We start from the raw sequence: 19,104 nt of genomic DNA on the forward strand, positions 1-19,104 counted from the left end.
AAACTTTAAAAACATAATTCATACAAATGTAAAAACGCTGCTTCATTTACAAACATAAATACTGCGGTGCCGTCACTTCATGCTGTTGAGGAACTTGCCGTGCTCCTCTCCTCGAGGCTGGAGAAGCTCTCCTGCGATCTTTGGTCCCTTTTTCTCCTGCAATGAAATCCAAAGAGCGACGTTGGCTCTCTTTCACAATAAAGACTTACAGACAAATGAGAGGTAATCTAAGATTTTCCGATTTTACCTTTAGCATCCCATCACGCTCCCATTTGAACAGACCACAGTTACTGAAACGGCAAAACAGTGTTAGTTATAATGACAGTTATTTCAGAGGCATAAATAAATAAAATAAATAAATGCTTTATTGTTGGATAGGGACAGTGCGCATTAATGAACATCAATATTTAAACATCACTGTAAGCATGCCTTATTAAAGCAAAGCCGCTAATTTGCATCCGTAGTCCCTCATAACAATGATGAGAGGGGAAATTCACATTCACCTGCAGTTTTTGTTTGGCAGTCTGTCCAGAGCGATGGCTCTCTGTCCACAGGGACATCTGAAGAAACGTTTCAGAGCATCGTGCCACCGCAGATTATGCTGCTCTTCCACACAACGATCCGCCGGCTTGAAGTATGTATAACTACACTGGAAGCAAAGGAACATGGGAAATAACAGTCAGGGGCTCTAATCCTGATTTACAACATTATCTCAAAGATCAATTTTATAAATGTTAAAGACCCCCTCTAGACACGTATTAAGAAATATTCAAATAGTCTGCTTGGAACAATAATGTGTTTTATATTTTTTCCAGCAAAAATGTGTAATTTCCACATTAATATGCTTAAAAAGGCACGTTCTCCTCCCGCCTCATAATAAACTCCCAGAATCTATGAATATGAAAATTTTGTTTGTTTCTAAAGTTTTCCTTCCGGACACAATATGTCTCCAACCTCACTGTAAATTCCATTCTCAGTGTACAGTATATGAACTGGCTTCAAGTTTCTACAACGCACTTGTATAAGTTGCAAATTGGACCAGGATTGACCCCCAAACTATTTGTGATGTCACAAATCGTGCTCGTAGACCCGCTCCTTCAAACCAGATTTTCAATGAGCCACTCAACTTCCAGCGGACAAATGTGAAAACAGCCTTCTTGTGTCAAACTCCGCACACACACTATATCATTCTGCACAGTGAAGCTCAAACATCCAACAGGAGGAACAAGGAGAACAACATGTTTTTGAGTGGAGGGGGACTTTAATATATTTATACATATCTGAAGCATATAGGTGCAAATTTAACTCAGTACCTTTTTACATGTAACAGCACGGCACTTCATCTCTCTGATGTCCTTCATCTTCTCCTCCATCTGCTCCTTCTTCACCAGAGGATCAAAGTAGTTCTCCTGCAGCTGGTACTCGGCCTGAGAGGGGACATTCAGACACACTTTACAATGTTTTACTTGCAGAAATGCAGCTGGATTTGTAAGAAACAAAAGAGAAATCAGATGCATCTTAGATCCAGGTGCAACAGATGTAAGCTCAGTATTAAGATGAATTTAATAAGGTGTCACTGGTCGTACCGCCTGTAGTGCAGCCCCGTGGCGAGATTTGGCGTTGAGGATCTTTTGAAACTCCTCTGACTGGATGTAGAGGAGCTGCTCTCGCTTCCTCTTCTGGGCCGGTTCCTCGTCATTACCGGACGATTCAACTGCACAGTATGGGAAAGGAAGTTATCAGATAGGGTGCATGCCAACGTTTCAAATCCCATACTTTCTCTTGTTACCGTTAGTATGAACTGCAGCTGCCCTTATATAGAATAGTACGCCCTGTTGCATGCACTATACATACAGTTGGGGCATTCTTTATAACTTGGAGCCTTGAACTTTGACCTTCTTGCTCATATATGCTGTGCAAAGGATTGTGGATCAGAATAGTCAGAAAAGCATATTGGTTAGCCATAACCCTAACCCATCTTTACATACAGTCTATGGTTATTATAAGCAACCATAAGCTATAAGCTGTAACTACGTACCGTCAGGTGAGGTCAGATTCTTCTCCACCCGTGTGTTGATCTCACCGCCGTTACTCCTCTTCCTCTTCACAGCGTTGGGGTCTTCCTTTTCAAGCCCGGACCCTTTGGCTCTCAGCTTCTTCAGAGCAGCCAGCTTGGCTGCTGATAGGCTGAGAGCGCTGGGGGCAGGCGCAGGTGGAGAGCGGTTCTCAAAGAAGACGATGTCTTCCCCCTCACTGAAGCCTCGGCCCAGAGTGGGGGCGTGGGGGGCCGCAGGGCTCCTGGGAGCGTGGGGGGCCGCAGGGCTCCTGGGGGCGTGGGGGCCCGCAGGGCTCCTGGTGGCCTTGGGGGCCTCGGAGGCTGCTTTCGGGGACATCAGACCTTCCCGGCCCAGTGGGGCCGACAACCCAGGTCTGGGCTCAGCTGAGCTCTGCAGCGCCCTCTTCTGGATTTCTTCTGGTCTCCGCCGACGGTTCTGCAGAAACTCCCGCTGCATCTGTTTCTGCTGCTTCAGCAGGTCTGAGGCAGAGATGGACTGAACTGGAGCTGCATCTTTGGAGACTGAAAATGGAGAATAGCTTAATAAAGGGGTGGAAAGGGGACTTGAAGATTGACTAGCATAATTAAGAGTCACACTGCAAATATTGATGTCTTGTAATATAATCCAAAGAAATGACAAGTCATTCAGTCATTCTTAGGTGGAGCAGTGAGAGGCACAGAGATGTTTCCAGGTGGTGTACCTGATTGGCTGCCCTGCGCCAAGTGCTTCTTCAGCTGCAGAGCTCCGGGTGTTGGTGTTGACATCAGGCTCTTAAATTCATTTGAACAACCTGAAACTTCACCAGACTGAATGGCTAAAACACACACAAACAGAAAGAAGCATTTCTCTTTTAATTTACAACCATTGGCTCAGTGTTCTCTCTTGTCAAGATCAAAAATAAAACGAGTGCATACGTAACTCTTGGTTAATTGGAGGCGATGTAACACCTATAAAACCCAACAGGACCTCAAAGCACAGAAACATGTATTGTAGATTTTTTTTTAGCTGTGAAACCAGAAATAGTTTGATCATTTTTTAAATGAGACAACTAGACAGAATCAGGTTAACTTGAGGTTTGTGTTTGTGTCGGTGTAAGAGAGAGACTGTTGGTCCTCACCCAGCCTCTTTGCCTGATGGACGAGCTGAGCCGAGCCTTTCACAAACAGCTTGTCCAGAGTCGTCTGGGCGGGTTTGTTCGGCTTGGACGCCGTTCTGCAACACACAGGTTTGTTACTGAAAATGATTGTGCACAGCCCCACACTGTGTTCCTTTAGGAGCTGCAGTTAGCCTGCACAAACTGACTTCAACACACTCTTTAAAAGTGTAAATCCAGAATGGACAGGGTCGTGACCTCGGTATTATTGTGTCCTACATTCTCTTTTGGATACAATCAGTAGGAGTTGACTGCAATTATTACTGTAAATTTAGAGCTACAACGTTAGTTAATTACATCATACAGAACTTTCAAGAATTATGGAAACAAATATTTCCAGGAGTATACAATGATGAAACAGCATCTAGGATCACTCACAGTGAGCTGGCGCAGGCAGCTGAGGACACGCCGCCATAGTAGAAGCCGTCCTGACACAGCCGCTCTCTCAGGTTGCCGCCCTTCCCCTTCAGCTTGTTGGGAGCTTTTCCAGAATACACAGACTGCAGTTCGGCCCTCTTGGAGCTCATCTGCTTGTACTGGGCCTTGACGTGATACTGACAGTACTGACACTCATACTGTCAACAAAAGAGCACACACACAAAAGTAAGTTTAATAGAAAAGATGGAAAGAAAGAAAGACAGACAGACACAGACACACAGCAGGAGAAGATGGACCAACCATGTTGACGATCTGGGAGCAGGGGTCTCCGTTCTTCTTCATGGCCTTGCAGTTGCCGTAGTCCTGAGCTTCACCCATGAGCAACACCTTCTGTGGGTGATCCACCGTCAAGCTCACCTGCACATGTTCAACACGAGCTGTTATTATCTGAGAGGGGAATGAGCTGACAGCACTAACAAGTGAGGAACAGAATGTGTTGGCTCAACTTGGTCACCGCAGCCTGTCTGAATGAACATCCAAATTCAACCAAATTCAAAATTGCAACTCCTCCTTTTGAACTGTGTCTGTGTCTCTTGAGCAGCAACAAGGTTGTTGTTTTTCTGTTTCTGCTCCTCAAGCTGAGCCATGAAGGAGGATTTGGTTTTCTCAGCCTCCTCCAGCAGGGAGAGCGTGTGTGTGAGTGTGTGTGTGTGTGTGTGTGTGTGTGTGTGTGTGTGTGTGTGTGTGCGGTGTGCAGTCGGGAACAGCTTTGGCTTTTGTCGCTACATTCCTCTCTTAACATCTCTGTTTGTCATGCAATGCTGAAACTGGCAACCTTAGTGGCTATTCCCAACAAAACCACCAGTTGTTGTTGTTTTCTGCTCTAATCGGCAGAAGCTTCAGCTGCCAAACCAGCCAATGATAAACCATCTAAAACCATTTCAGTGAAATCCAAATAAAACAAGGCTATCACTTGACTTATGTGAAAAGAATGAGCCAACAGTCACCCAGGATTTTCATAGTTTTTTCTCTCACCTGGTTGACCTCAGCATCTACGCAGAGTTCATCTATTTGTAATTTGAGCAGCGGTTGAAATATTGCATGTAAGACAAGAATGAAATCTGCCATGTCTGGAAGAAGTTGTAAATTCAGATTCTTGCAGACTGTAATTAATTTAATGTGTATATAAAATGACTGACGGTAATGAGAGACACACTGGCTTCTCTACTCTGTTATATTCAGTCCACACTGTCCACTCACCCCGTCATATCCGTCCTTCTGCTTCATGGGGTTGGGGTTGAGGATACCGATGACGGTGCCTGGCTCTGTCTTCCAGTGCTCTTTGTGCACTTCCCCGAACAGGAGCAGAGACACAAACACTTCCAGGTTGTGGAGGTCGTTCAGTTTCCAGATGCTGAAGGTTTTGCCCTGGAGAAAGGAAACACTCCATCAAAAATAGGACAGTACGCTGTTTCCAATACATTTCCACATTTAAGTTAAGTTACGTGCAACTTCGGATGCATTTCAGTGCTGTGACTGAAGAAAACACGTCACTTTGATTTCCCATTAATCAAGAATTGAAGCTAGGAAAACTGTAACTGAACTGCATTGGCAAATGGTAATTCCACCTATGCCTTTAGTCTAGGAGGGTTGTGTCTGCTGGAATGGAAACAAAACTTTTACGCTCATGTGAAAAAATGTCAGTACAAATCTATTCGGGTGAGCTGGGCTTGTTTTACATGAGTCCCTCAACTGCAGGAACTTTGCCCAGGGTCTATGAACCTTTTGAGGAACTCACTGCCTTTAGACCTCAGGGACTAGGGTCTAAAAGAAGCCACCACAAAAAAAATGTCCCTGATTGCAGGGGGGTACTTTCTGAAAGCACAGGAAGCTACATGATGGGGTTTCCAGGGATGACTGTAGCTGATCGGGCAAACACACACACCGCAGCTTCTCCCCTGTCTAGTCATTTTGCTTTTTCATACCTCAGCAGACATATTTGCCTAATCTTCCCATGTCTTTAGACCTCAGTTGAAAAGCAGACGACAATGGACTGAAGGAACTTTATACTTCCTTGAAAAGTTGTTTTAAAACACGGCTTTAGTGGAATTACATGTACTTTGCTCACAAACATGGTGTGGATGTTGCAGTATCCTTACTTGACAAAATTACAAGACATAGCAAAATAGCAGATCTCAACAAGAACAAAGAGATTCATGATTATGGTTATGAATTACAGCGAACAGTTGATTGGTTGTGGTTTGTAAAAATTAATACATTGCAGAATTCAGAAAAACACAGAGGGTTACAACCAGGGACGGGAGGTTTGAGCATAGACCTACACTGCCTTTGCTTTGTGGTGTGACCTTGTTGACCAGTACAGCGAAGGTCACCCAGTCGCTGTCCTCCAGCTTCTCCCGAGCCAAACGCTCCGGCACCTGCGACAGGCGGATCAGTCGACGGTCGGCCATCTTGCGGTCCATCTCGCTGGAGGAAACGCGCGGTTTTCTGAAACAGAAAGAGCCCAGGTTGACATTGTCCACTGCAGATTTTTTATTTTAAAAAAGTCTGTTTTCCTCACAGTCAGTGTCCTCACCTGAGACGCAGTCCTGAGTATTTCTCAATACCCACGTCTTTAGGAAGGGGAGGAAGAGAAGAAGGTTTCGGCTGTCCTGTTGGTGCAGCTGGTTCAGGTCTGCTCTGAGAGGCAGCAGGTGGACGCAGAGGCTTGTAAACCTTGCTGGTGCTCTCTAGAGGCTGGAAGGAGCTGCCGATCTTTATCTCCACCAGTGGGCCTCTGTCTTCTAATGAGAAAACACATTCAAATGAATGCAGAGTGGTATTTTTGTACATAAATATACCATGACAACATGCTTTCATTAATTCTGGTTTATGTAAATGGACTGTGTAGGGATAAGTGTTACCTGGCGATGTGCTGGGTTTGGGATGGTGAGCTACCCTGGGTTTGCGTTTGAAGGAGTCAGCATTGTTCAGCTGATCAAAAAAGTCAGAGGACTCCTGGAGTTTCAGACTTCCCCCTCTGACTGGAGAGGATGATGATGTTGCAGCTGTCAAAGGACGCAGAATAAACGTTTGTTGCCACTGCAGTTATGTGCTGTCGTTTGAGTCTTTATCAGTTTATTCTGTACATTATGTGGAAAATGACAAAAGTGGCCAGTGGGACTTCAGGTTTTGTTAACCAGTGTGGCCTGTGAAAAACAAAATGTTTACCTGCTTGTGCCTTGGTCTGTGTGGTAGAGGCCGGTTTGGCTTGGGTCAGTTTAGAGGTCTGTTTGGGGGTCACTGGTTTGGGACGAGCCGAGCTCCCTGCAGTCGCCACTGGTGAGGAAGATGAGGTGGAAACCTTCTGACTTGCTTCCAGCTGCTGCTGCAACTGCTGCATCTGCTCCTGCATGCGCCTCAGCTCCTCTGAGGAAGGCAGACACAAGCCTCATACATGACCGTGAAAATAAACAAGAAGCAGATCAGAGGAGGGATTTCAGCAGTACAAACCTTGTAAATCCTCCCTGGACCTGTCCAGGCTCTCACAGGCTTCTCCACCACTTTCTTTTCTTTCAGCGTCTTTCTCTTCATTCTCAATGTCATCCACATCTCGAAGGAGATCCGACACTGCGCCTTCCGTCTCCACAGCTTGCCCTTCGTCCTCGACGCCCTCTTTGTACTCTTCCTCCTGATCATTGTCAGCGTCAAACAGGCCGTCCAAGTCGTCTGCCTGCTCCTGACGGCCCTGTTCTTCCACGACTCCCTCGCTCTCAGCCAGCAGCGCCGTCAGGATGTCCAGATCATCCTCACCTGGGCAGAGAAGATTCAATTCAATTCAATTCAATTTTATTTATAGTGTCAAATCATAACAAAAGTTATCTCAGGACACTTTACAGAGTAGGTAAAGACCACACTCAATGACTTATTTATGATTTACATAGACCCAACAATTCCTCTGTAGAGTACAGTGGCAACGAAAACCTTCCCTATAACAGGCAGGAACGTCAGACAGACCCAGCTCTGTGGAGGACGGCCATCTGTCTTGACCGGTTGGGGAGGAAGAAAAGGAGAGAGAAAGAGAGAAAAGACACACAGATGGACAGAGAGAGACAGACACACTTCCAGAGATGCAAGCAAAGCCTAACAGTAACTATAATATTTATAGTAATGTGAATATGACGTATATGTTCAGGCAGTTAATACAACAGAATAGTAGAAACAAGCACAGCTAAGGTGACAGAATAGGAAAATGATAATAATTATGGTGGCGAACATGATCAATGAAGATAAAAACTGACTTGTGTCTTGACCTATTCATAAAACCCTACTTCAATTTGTTTTAAATCACATGATACTTACTGTCCATTTTAGAGATGTTAATGGTGGGTGCTGATTTCAGATGACCTGGTGACCTAAAAAGGTGTGGAGTTAAGAAAATACTCATCTGGCAGCACTTAAAATAACACATATTAAAGACAAGAGTCTGAAATATAATCTGATACTTTAAACTGCTCAATACAGTCAAAGATCTGCAGTAAAGCTGAAACAGTTAGTGTGTTATGTAATGTATATTTAAGGGTCAGACTACCAACATCAGTCGCAGCATATCTGTCCTTTTATCTGCTGTTACACTGACCACATCTCCCCGTTTACCAGTCAATCTCATCTTGCATAATTTATAACAATTAACCTGTTTATAATTACATATTGTTGCAGTTTCACCGTTTTTATAGGCACTGTTTAAGTTTGAAATGTATTCAAATGTGCATTTTATGTCATGTTTAATGCACACTCTGTACACAATGTTTAATATCACCATCCTCTGATGCAACATGGAACTTGGATAGTGGGATCTTCTTGCACCGTAACTAGATCAAATGTTGTCTTTATCAGCGAATATTTTATTCAACCAGTGTTACATTACATTACACTGTACAAAATAGTATAACACTTAAATATATTGACCATTTTTAAAGTCCTGCCTTGTGATTACTTTAATCCTGTGATACCCAAATGCACGACCCACAGACCAGATAGGGTCCTGGTTGGTCTGCCTGCAATCCATTTTCTATTTCACAATAAAAATGAATTGATTATTTTTTTTAAATAAGGCTCCAGGGTGTATAAAAGCTTGTTTATAAAAAAAAAAGTGCTAGGGGAGGATCCTCTGAACAACCCGACAGAGGTCCGGGTTAAGACCTGAATGTCCTTAAATTGTCACTAAAAGAGCAGAAATATTTGATATTCCTTCTTTCCCTGTCGGGAGCAGTTTATGTTTGTGGTTATTATTATTATTTGAGCGATTGCATGATGGAGTTGTTCTAGCTATGTTACTATGAACTCTTCTCTCAAATGTAACCAAAGTATTTCCAATTGAAATTCATATAGATCCAAGTTAATTTAGTTAATAACTCCAGTTACTAAGTTAGTTCATTTGAAAATAGAGAAGTTCAAAGACAGATGAGTTATGGGCATTTGGATGTTTATTATATGTATCTGAAAAACTAAACAACAAATATGAATGTTTGTTTATTAATGTAAGTGGCCTCCAGTCTCACTCACTGTTATAAAATGTCTGTGTAAGTTAACACAGTGGTAAATTATGTTGGTGTAACCTAACCTTATATTGTGGAAGTATCATACCAATGTGTACTATCACGCAAAACTGATTGCAAACAGAACACACAGGCTCTTTTAAGTGTATTTTCAATGTGTCTGAAAGAGATGAATGAAGCACTGAGGGGGAATATTCAGCCTGAGACATCCTGACCTGTTCACCTGCCCCTTTAACCTGACAGACAATTCAACATATGACATGTGAACAGCTACGAAGTCAGAAATGTCAACATCTGGGGCTATTTATACCGCTTGTTTCTTCTGTGAATATCACAATGAAATGTTTATTTTTAATTCTACTTTAACTTATTTCGTCAAAGATAATAAAACAGCTCACTCACCCTGTGTTCTGTTACAGCTTTGTGTCCTTTGCGAGCTCTGTTGACACACACGGATTTTACAACTGCGTCCAACGTTTAAATATATTGTTTATCTCCCAATAATAAAATTCCCGGAAAAATACACAAGTCATACGTTAAAAAAGATAAAAAACACACAGTAATCATGTACTTTTTACAACCTACACAGAGCGAGGGAGAAAAATCCAATCTGGCGCTAAACGAAGGACCCCGCTCTGTTGTCAAAGTGCTGCTATAGCTGCCTGCTGATCTGCCTAGCTGAAATAAAAAAAATATATATTTATATAAAATAGTATCTATAATAATATAATGAATTTAGTTATGGCCGTTCGAAAATAAGGAATATATAGCTTAAAAGTAAATATATTTGTATATATTTAAAATGACACATCAGTTTCTGCTAACACTAATGTTGGGAAACTCAGCCAAAAGGTGATGTTTAAAAGACGTCTCACAAAACCTTTGTCCTGTTAAATGGCTGTCAGGTAAGTGTAAATGTCCTTATAATACATCCACACTCCCATCGTAGTGTCGACCCTGTCTAAACATCAACCACAGCCTTAACTGTACCGTTATAGGCCGTTAACAGATGCATTCAATGGCTGTGTAGACTGGACCTAGCCTGGGAGTCACATTTCAGGGTTTACACGCCCCTTTTCAAATGATGGAGTGAAGGAGAATAAAGTAGCAGGAAGTTTACTCAAGCACAGTACTTGAGTAAATATACTTGGGTACATTTCACTACTGGGTAAGATAGCATACTTTTTAAAACAAGGCGTTAACTGATATTTGTATGGCTATTGCACACTAACCGTGGCAGAGCTGCTACGTTGATATCATTTAAGGCAGAAGAATGTCAATACTTTAAATTTCACTATGTTCAGGTTCAATTATGGTGAATTTTAACTGAATATAAAATATACTCAGTCAGAGCAATGATCTTCAAGGTTTTGTTAAGTCACAAAAACAGGCAGGAAATGTGTAGATTCTTTTTATTTGTATTCACAGAATTACAACATGGAATCAGAAGTCCTTTATAATCAGCAGAATCAGCGGGGTGTTGAAGCCTCCTGCACAAAGACAAAGGCTGTCGCATACAGGTTGATTAACAAGTTAAATATACTACATTCTAGTGACCAAAATCAAAATAAAACATATTAAAGTGCCTACATGGTGCATGCTCCTTTCCCCATCGACAACCCGGTCATGAGCTAAAATATCCTTTCCAAGCAAAATATATATTTTGATTTTGATAAACTTCAGCAACCAAAAACTTGGCAAACTTTACTTGGTAAACATGTAAAGATTGAATTTATGTGTATGACAGGCAGACAGCATCAAACTAAATCCTGATCAGGATGTGTCCTACAATATCATACACTATTACAAATATTTATAAACAATTTTAAAATTTAACAAACTAGAAAGGAGCAATTCCTTTTAAAGGGAAAACCAAATTGCCAGATACAAGTAATTTAATTTAAATTCAAAATCTCTCCTCTTAAATTCTACCTATCCTGTCCTAGGGTGCATGTTATCATGGAAGAATTGAGTTGTCTCAGGGACCTGAGAAGAGGTATAGGTAAAAGCAAAGGAAGACTTGGATTAAAGTGCTAAATGAATGCAGCTGCTGTCGTCGTGGATGCCTGTAATGATGGAGGTCTAGTTGATGCAGTCCATGATGTGGATCTGCAGGGAGTCCAGGTCTGGCAAGATCTCATTGCACTTGGGACAGGCGTGTTCGGGAATATTCCCCTGATGCTGCCAGTCTGTTCCTGAGAGTCAGAGACAATGATCACAAACTGAACATGCTGGACAGATTTTCCAGAAAATATATTGGATGTAAACAGACTGAGTGGAAGTATGCCACAAAGGCTATGCTCGCGATGTAAAAAAGCATATGTACCCCTTCCGACCAGACTAGCACCGGCTCCTTGTGGATTTTCCCCAGGTGACAAATGTCTCCTCTGCATCTCATTCAGCAACCGCCTGGGAAGAAACATGAAGGGAAAAGGTTCTGCGAACACTTTGGAGCAGTTTTGTGCACTTCAATCATGGTGTGAAAGTAAAGCAGATTCACCACAGGATTATGTGTTGGTAGATATGTGCTTTCAGTGTTGTTGTTTACTTCAGTAAACATCTCCATGATGAGTTGATTGTCTAAATCGCTAGTTTCAAGTCTTCTTCAATACATTTTCCCATTTTTGCTAAATATGTTCTTTTTATACCACCTTTAACATTGAGGGGTCAACCAGGGTTGAACCAGGGTAGCATTTGTGTTAGAAAGGGTTAACTGGCATTGACAAACTCCGAGACCTCCAACAATCAGAGTTAATAACAACTGGGGCATTGTGCATCCATGTAAACAAACGCAGGAATGTTTTTTTTTTGTTGAGGTAACATGCATCTAAACGCATAACTGAACCGAACTAGGGTGCCATACCTGCCCAGAGAGTCCATCTCCTCCTGCATTTGGGTGTTCTGCTTCTTTACATACTCCAGCTGAGCAGCCAGACGCTCCCTCTCTTCATGGAGTTTCTCCCTTGCTGCTCTCTCTGCGTAGAAGTCTGAGGAATAGACCTCTGCCTGCACAGAGAGGACAAAGAAAACTGAAGGGAGCCATGTCGTCATGTGGATTTATGATACGTTGGGTCCGATGCTAGGGTTAACTCAACATCGATTAACCAAGCAGATGTCAAGACATTTATACTGACCTGAGCCTGGAACACAGATATGGTCTCCATTTCCTTCTCCTTCTGGAAGAGATCCTGCTTCATGTGGTCGATGTGGGTCTGTTTCTTAGCCAGGGCCTCTTCAGCAGCGGTCAGACGCTCCTGAAGCTGGTCCACCACCTCTTTCTGCACCATCTGAGACTGCAAGACCACAGGGCAAAGCTCAGTCATGTCTGGCTCTCATGTTTGTATACCTACATTATGTTTGGTGGAAATAAGCAGGATTTTGGTCCTCATAATGCTCTATAAAACTGACCTCTCTCTTCTTCTTCTCCTCCTTGAGTTCATTGTAGTCTTCAAACAGCTTGGTGTAGGCATCCTTTAATTGGGTCAGGTTGTTTCTGTAAGGGAGGGAGAAAAGGGGTTACCATGACTCAATATGTGTCCAAATTTAGGCTAATCCCTACAAAGAAAAAATGGGGGTTTCCAATACGTCATAAATATTCATTCTTTGTAAAAAATCATTTTACTTATTTTTCTGGAGAGTAAAAGCAGTTGAGATTCACATTAGCATGACCAGTGTGTGTGTGTGTGTGTGTGTGTGTCCTCTGACCTCTCCTCCCCAGCCTTCCTCTGCTCCATCAGGCTCTGAGCCTGCATGCTGTCCACCTGTAGCTTCAGCCGCTCGTTCTCCGTCTGAATAGCCTGTTTTTCCACCAGCTGAGCCTTCAGAGTGACCATGTCCTGCTCCACTTCCCGACATCTAAACACAAGAGAGACACTCAGTATGCACAGGCCAAGATGAAGCACAGGAGCATTGATTAAAACACGTCTTTGCTTTCCTTTTAAAGATCCAAACAGGATTGCCCTGTAATTTGTTTAACAGTACAGGTAAGAAATATATTATTTTAGGGGGCCTTACAGGTGCACTGTATTATTTTGTTAGCTGCTTTACTACATGGTTTACAAGTTAAGATCTGACAGTGTGGGTATGTGTATGTGTGTGTGTGTGTGTGTGTGTGTGTGTGTGTGTGTGTGTGTGTGTTTGCCTAACCTGTCCTGCAGGTTCTTCTTCATGCCTTCTGCTTCGTCCAGCTTGCTCTGGGCCTGCTGCAGATCTTTGAACAGTGTGATCATCTGAGACTTCAGATTCTCCACCTCAGATGCTGCCTGGAATATTTGCACAATGACACAGCACATTGGGAGAAAGAAACTGAACATCACAAACATCAGTGGACTGCCAGGCACAACAGTACACAGAGATGAGATTCTATGAATGGAATATTTCTTTAACAGCCATCACAATACACCATAACATATCCTGAATTATGTTATTCTTTCACTCCAATAAAATGCTGATAGGTTAGGCACTTTAACTTTAGGTAAATACCTTTCCCTCTTCCCCAGAATCCTCCTTGGTCTCTGCTTGGGGGGTCTGTGTTGCTTTCTCAGCACCAGTCTTCCTCTCCTCCAGCTGTCTGATTCTGTTGGATCAGTTGTTTCAAAAATGGTTAAAAAAATATGTAACTAACACTTTTCGAGAGGTGAGATTTTGAATAAAGAACTTTATAAAAACACTGCGCTTAAAGCTGGGGTAGGCAGTTTTTTTGCATCACTGGGCAAAAATTTGGTGTTGTGCCAATTGTAATTGTAATTACCTGAAGGAGTGAGAAAATAAATCAATGTGTATACTGTATGCACCATACTATGTCTATGCAACATGAGCTAGATTCAGAGGTTATAGTACATAGAGTAACACATAGTATATATAAGTTAGACAAGATGATCAGGGTTACTTGGACAGAGGCTCATAAGTAGCTGTGGTATCCTATCGTAGAGGCTTGGCTGGGTCCTGGAGTGCTGGACGGAGCCAATCAACCTGGTGACTCTCTTTCCATGTGCTGATCTTACGCCCATATTCTTCTTTGTGATGAATCTTGCACAAAGGAGCTTATGAGTTCATATTTAACTGGAATATTACTGATCATTTCATTTAACAAATCAAATTGATTGATTGATTGAGCTGCAGGAGAAGCGCTGGATTTTCACATTCTGCCGTTTGTTTTGCCTTTTCCAGGACACTGCCTACCCCGTATAATTGAATACATCATTTCCTGCCAGTTACACAAGTTTACAGGAAAAAGTTCAAGGATCCACCAACAGCCTGACTCGCTGTATTGCCTGGTGCTTCAAGCTTACAGGGGTGTCAACTGTCCTGATGAGAGCAGAATATTTAGTGGTGAACCGTCTTCTACCTGGCAGAAGAAGAATGCAGCTCAGCCTGCAGCCGCTCTGCCCGCTGCGTCTCGTTCCTCAGGGACTGGAGGAGCTGGCTGACGGTCTTTTCCTCGCTGTCCAACTGGGACGCCGTCATGCTCAGCTCTGGGCGGCTTCTGCGCTCCGAACCACACACATTGTTCACTCCTTCTACACCTCCATCCTGAGAGGAAAAAAAACACTCTGTTACATCCCAAAGTTTGTTTTACAGGGAGTCCTGTATCAGTTTATTATTATTATTATTATTATTATTATGGTTTTTAAATGTATTATTATTGAATAATAAGTAATAATAATTGTAAAATTAATGAGCACGGTTGGTGGGTTTAACTTTTTTTGTGTTAAATTAGGCCTTTCCATAACCAAGGAAACAGAAGTTTTTCTATGTGCATGCGTGTGTGTGTGTATGTGTATGTGTGTGTGTGTGTGTGTGTGGCTCTTTACCGAGACTCTGATGACCTCTATGAAGGAGTCATCATGTGAGTCCTGGTCCGCCTTCAGCTGCAGCTCAGAGTTCATGGCCACCAGGTCGTTCTTCTCTGCCTGCAGGCGAGCAACCTGGGCACGCAGGGCATCCAGCTCTACGCTCTGATTGGATGACACATTGCATGCTATCAAGGCCGAAGATGAAGTAGTTGAAGGGTTAATTTGATCATGATTTGTACAGTTAGTCGGACAAAGTCTCATTAGAAAATATATACTATAAAATATGTAATAGAGGGAAGATGCTGCTTTGACCTAATCAATAACAAATAATCAAAAAGCAGTATCAGGGTTATATCCTCACCAGAAAGCCTCCCCCTGTCCTCCCCTCCTCCTCCACCCTCCCACTCAGCTTCTGGTTTTGGATTGTCAGCGCCTCCATGCGGCCCCGAGCCTCCTCCAGTCTGCTCTCCAGGAAGTCTCTCTCCTCCCGCTGCTTCTCCCGCCATGCAGACAGACCCTCAAAGCGCTCCTTCATGGTCATGTTGGTCTGACGCAGGGCCTCTGAGCGAGAGACACAGGTGGAGAATTTGAATCAATGTACACTGGCCAAGTCATTTGAACTATGATCCTTTTCCTGTCCCAACACACAGCTCCAGCCGATCTATCAGACTGCAACTCTCAACTCTCTCCACCCGGACATGAGCCATCAGGAAAACAACACACGCTGACCTTTGACCTGATAAGAGTTTCAAGACTGTTACAGACTTCTTTGTTGTGGAGTGGTGCAGCTTTGAAACCACCACCCCACCTCTATTCTCCCGTCACCTTTCAGGTCTCGGTTCTCCTGGATGAGGATGTTCATCTGCTGCAGGGTTTCCTCCAGCGTGCCGGACTGACTGGAAGAGCGAGAGATGTCGCCATTCATCATGGGGCCTCCAGACGCCATGATGCTAGGAGAAGAATAAAACAAGTGAGTTTTTTATCTTGGAGGCAGTTTGGATACAAAAATGATCATACTGTGTACATTTGTTTAGCTACAGTACTGAAAAATGTATTATACCTACATACATAGTCTCGCACAAATCCATCATTTTAATGCTTTTCAATAAATACGGGAATAATGATGTAAAAATTATTATTCCCTTTCAATACCATGCATCATATCGCAATTGTCATGTCAGTCAAAATAATTGCAATTGGTTCTATCCAGCCTTTATCTGCAACCACTTTTCCCAGTCAGGGTCCTCAGTCCTACCCCCAACATAATGTTTCCCATCAGAACAGAATAAAATTAACATCCTCTCATCACTGAAGTCACTCTGGACCAGTTCTCCTCTGTCCACACAACATGCTCCTCCGCAAAGGCAAGTCTCGCCTTTTTATTCTTTCTGCTGAAGAGAGGTTTGGTCACTGCAGAGTGGGCTTTCACTCCAAATTGTCTTAAACCATGAGACACTGTGTGCAGACAGATCCTTGCCCTGTTCAGCACTGAACTGGAGACCAACTCCAGCTGTAGTGTTTTACCAACTTCCCATTGAGAGTCTTCACATAATCCTGACCTCTCGTGCACTTGTTTTACGTGGACGACCGGCCTTTTTGAGGGACTCTAATGAATCTGTGTCCTTGTAAAGTTTCAATATTCTTGAAATCACAGACTCTTGAAATGGCTGAGAGGGTCGTCACTTTGGCCGTCATCTGGACAACCTGCTGTCTAAGGGTTTCAGTCACCTTAGAGCAGCTGCCATCTTGCAAAGTAACCAGGAGAACTGCAGATAAAAAGGGTGTGTCCAACAATGAAGTCAATTGTCAGCAGGTGCCAGATTAACACCTATAATTGTGAGGGTTCTGAAAGAGTTCTGAAGAAGGATCTGAAATTTTGCTCACTGCTTTTGTCACAAAATAAAGGTTTTTGTTAAAGTGCCTTGGTTATTTAAAAAAAACCCATTTGAGGACAGCAGTGATATATCCACAGACGTTTTCTTTTAAATTCTGAACAATAAAAAACAACAGTATTTCAGAATAAATTATCAAGTATTAATAAATTGTTCTCTAATTTGGATCTCCAGTATATAATTGTGTAATACCATGAAACTAAACCCATTCTCATGCTCATGGAAGGCTCTCAGTGGGACACACACACACACACACACACACACACACACACACACACACACACACACACACACACACACACACACACACACACACACACACACACACACACACACACACACACACACACACACACACACACACACACACACACACACACAGAGATTTCTGCAGACCTCATCTATTACTCACAAGCTTGATTTGTTTATATACAGTCAATTAAAAAAGGCAGCTCTTGTCTTTGGAATATTGACTTATCAATGATCTGCGTGGAGACTGTGATATTTACACACGCTGAGATACAATGTTTGTTTGATTCAGAGGTAATTATCATATTGCCTGGGCTTCATATCCATTTCATCTGCTGTCATTTAGTGGGAGAATTAAAAAACAGTCATTGTTTGTTACTCTGCCTTCTTAACTTAACTTGTGTTGTCATGTCAACAGCTCCATGCTGACATCATTAAATGACTCAGTGCTTTAGCATGCAGCCGGCCATCAGCAGGTCTCATGATAACAACACTACCTTAACAGACAATTGTATGTATTCTCCACCCTGGGCTCTGGTTCTGTCCAGAGTTACACTGTGACTTGCTGAATGACCGTCACACACGCTGTATTAGGATAAATCATAGTTAAACCGCCACCCACTTTAGGGACACTACAGTGAACACCAGTGGGATAAATGCTACTTTAAAACCACCACTAAACACTACAGACACGCTCTGCCTCTGTGGAAACGATATGGGTGTATATTATTTTTATCATATAATGTTACTTTCAGTTTCGTCCGGCGGGCCTGTCCGGTGAGAGACTCCCAATGAAGACTGAAAAGTTACAGTAACTTACACAACACGGTGGGGTTTAACCTGAGCCAAACTGCGTCACAGCAAAGCGTAAAAACCCGGACAAACGTGTCAACTCACCTGCTGCACTCTCCGGAACCAAACACAGCGTGAAAGTCTACTCAAACCCCTCTCAGGAACACCGCACACCGAAAGTGTCGAACAACCTTTACTGCCGCTTATGTTTGTCGCGACTGACGACGTCAGGTTATGGTCGGAAACACTGCGTTTCCGGTAATGGTTTTCAAAATAAAATCACACTTTAACAATAACTTTCTTTTAGTCTGAAAATGGAAAAATAATTGCCTATAATTATTTTAGTTTTGTTTTTTTCAAAAAAGAAATTCCTGTAAAGTTAGACTAAAGCAGAAATCTTGAACAGGGGGTGAGGAGAGTTACTGCAGGGGGTCCGCCAAATTGTTTGATTATCTTTAAAAAAATACATATGTCTGAAAATATACATTAACATGAATGGAACATATTATTAGCAAATATACAAATGGGGAAAAGAAAATCTTTTCACAACCTTGATGCTTTCTGGCTTATAGCCATGCACAGATACAATTGAGCTGAAGTGTTCAATGTGCCTTCCCATTATATGTTTAACACTAACATATGAGGAAAAGGGGTTACCTTACCTATATATATATATATATATATATATATATATATATATATATATACATGGATATGTTAATAATGATCAGTGTAATATCTTAGTGTTGTATGCACCATAAAAAGTTGTGTGTATAGGCTCCAGGCCGCCCTAGCTGTTCGGACGTTTACTTTTAAACTTAATTTGACACAGTATTTGCAGAAGGGGGTCCCTGCTTCGTCTCTTTCAGCTAAGGGGTCCTTGGCCTAAAAACCGTAAAGAGCCCTGGCCATAAGCTTAGTTTTCAGTTATAAAGGCTAACAGATACACAGAGAAAGCAACAACTAGATGGAAAAGAGAAATGCAATTAGTAAAACAAGCAACTTCAGCTTGAATTTCATAATCATAATTTCATAATCTTGTTTTTTTTATGGACACAACTTATAGGTGCAGTTTGTAGGATTTAGGCCAATATATTGGTCGAATATAACATTGATAAGTAGGCTTTCCTATGTGTAAAATCACCTAAAAACAAGAATTGTTGTGTGGCTGTTACCTTAAAATGAGCCATATAAGGGACATTTTCCTTTCCCAGGATGATGCGAAAGATG

The 19,104-nt window shown here is 42.4% G+C and overlaps 2 protein-coding genes across 2 annotated transcripts; both read right to left on the reverse strand.

The window, feature by feature from the left end:
- Nucleotides 1-62: 62 nt before the first annotated feature.
- Nucleotides 63-7,957, reverse strand: mcm10 (minichromosome maintenance 10 replication initiation factor; the record flags this gene model as incomplete). Its single annotated transcript, XM_083935101.1, has 17 exons — nt 63-156; nt 248-290; nt 504-649; nt 1,314-1,427; nt 1,587-1,714; nt 2,039-2,578; nt 2,758-2,871; nt 3,175-3,269; nt 3,589-3,785; nt 3,889-4,005; nt 4,849-5,016; nt 5,931-6,096; nt 6,185-6,392; nt 6,513-6,656; nt 6,820-7,017; nt 7,102-7,401; nt 7,951-7,957. The coding sequence occupies 17 exons, from the start codon at nt 7,955-7,957 to the stop codon at nt 73-75; spliced, it is 2,769 nt and encodes a 922-aa protein (XP_083791227.1). The 3' UTR covers nt 63-72.
- Nucleotides 7,958-10,544: 2,587 nt separating this feature from the next.
- On the reverse strand, nt 10,545-18,115 carry optn (optineurin). The gene is made up of 13 exons (XM_083935463.1): nt 17,980-18,115; nt 15,767-15,891; nt 15,303-15,502; nt 14,960-15,103; nt 14,494-14,678; nt 13,629-13,722; nt 13,293-13,408; nt 12,852-13,001; nt 12,555-12,639; nt 12,281-12,439; nt 12,010-12,152; nt 11,473-11,555; nt 10,545-11,341 (listed from the first exon to the last, which is right to left on the reverse strand). The coding sequence occupies exons 2-13, from the start codon at nt 15,885-15,887 to the stop codon at nt 11,229-11,231; spliced, it is 1,593 nt and encodes a 530-aa protein (XP_083791589.1). The 5' UTR covers nt 15,888-15,891; nt 17,980-18,115; the 3' UTR covers nt 10,545-11,228.
- Between the last annotated feature and the right edge of the window lie 989 nt (nt 18,116-19,104).

This window comes from Echiichthys vipera (genome assembly GCF_963691815.1).
Source record: "Echiichthys vipera genome assembly, chromosome: 20".
Taxonomy (NCBI): domain Eukaryota; kingdom Metazoa; phylum Chordata; class Actinopteri; order Perciformes; family Trachinidae; genus Echiichthys; species Echiichthys vipera.

Coding starts and splice junctions, on each gene's coding strand:
- optn (XM_083935463.1), bottom strand. CDS start 15,887: ATGGCGTCTGGAGGCCCCATGATGAATGGCGACATCTCTCGCTCTTCC. Junction 12,440..12,554: donor AGGAGAAGAAGAAGAGAGAG/GTCAGTTTTATA, acceptor GTGGTCTTGCAG/TCTCAGATGGTGCAGAAAGA. Junction 12,153..12,280: donor TATCTGTGTTCCAGGCTCAG/GTCAGTATAAAT, acceptor CTCTCTGTGCAG/GCAGAGGTCTATTCCTCAGA.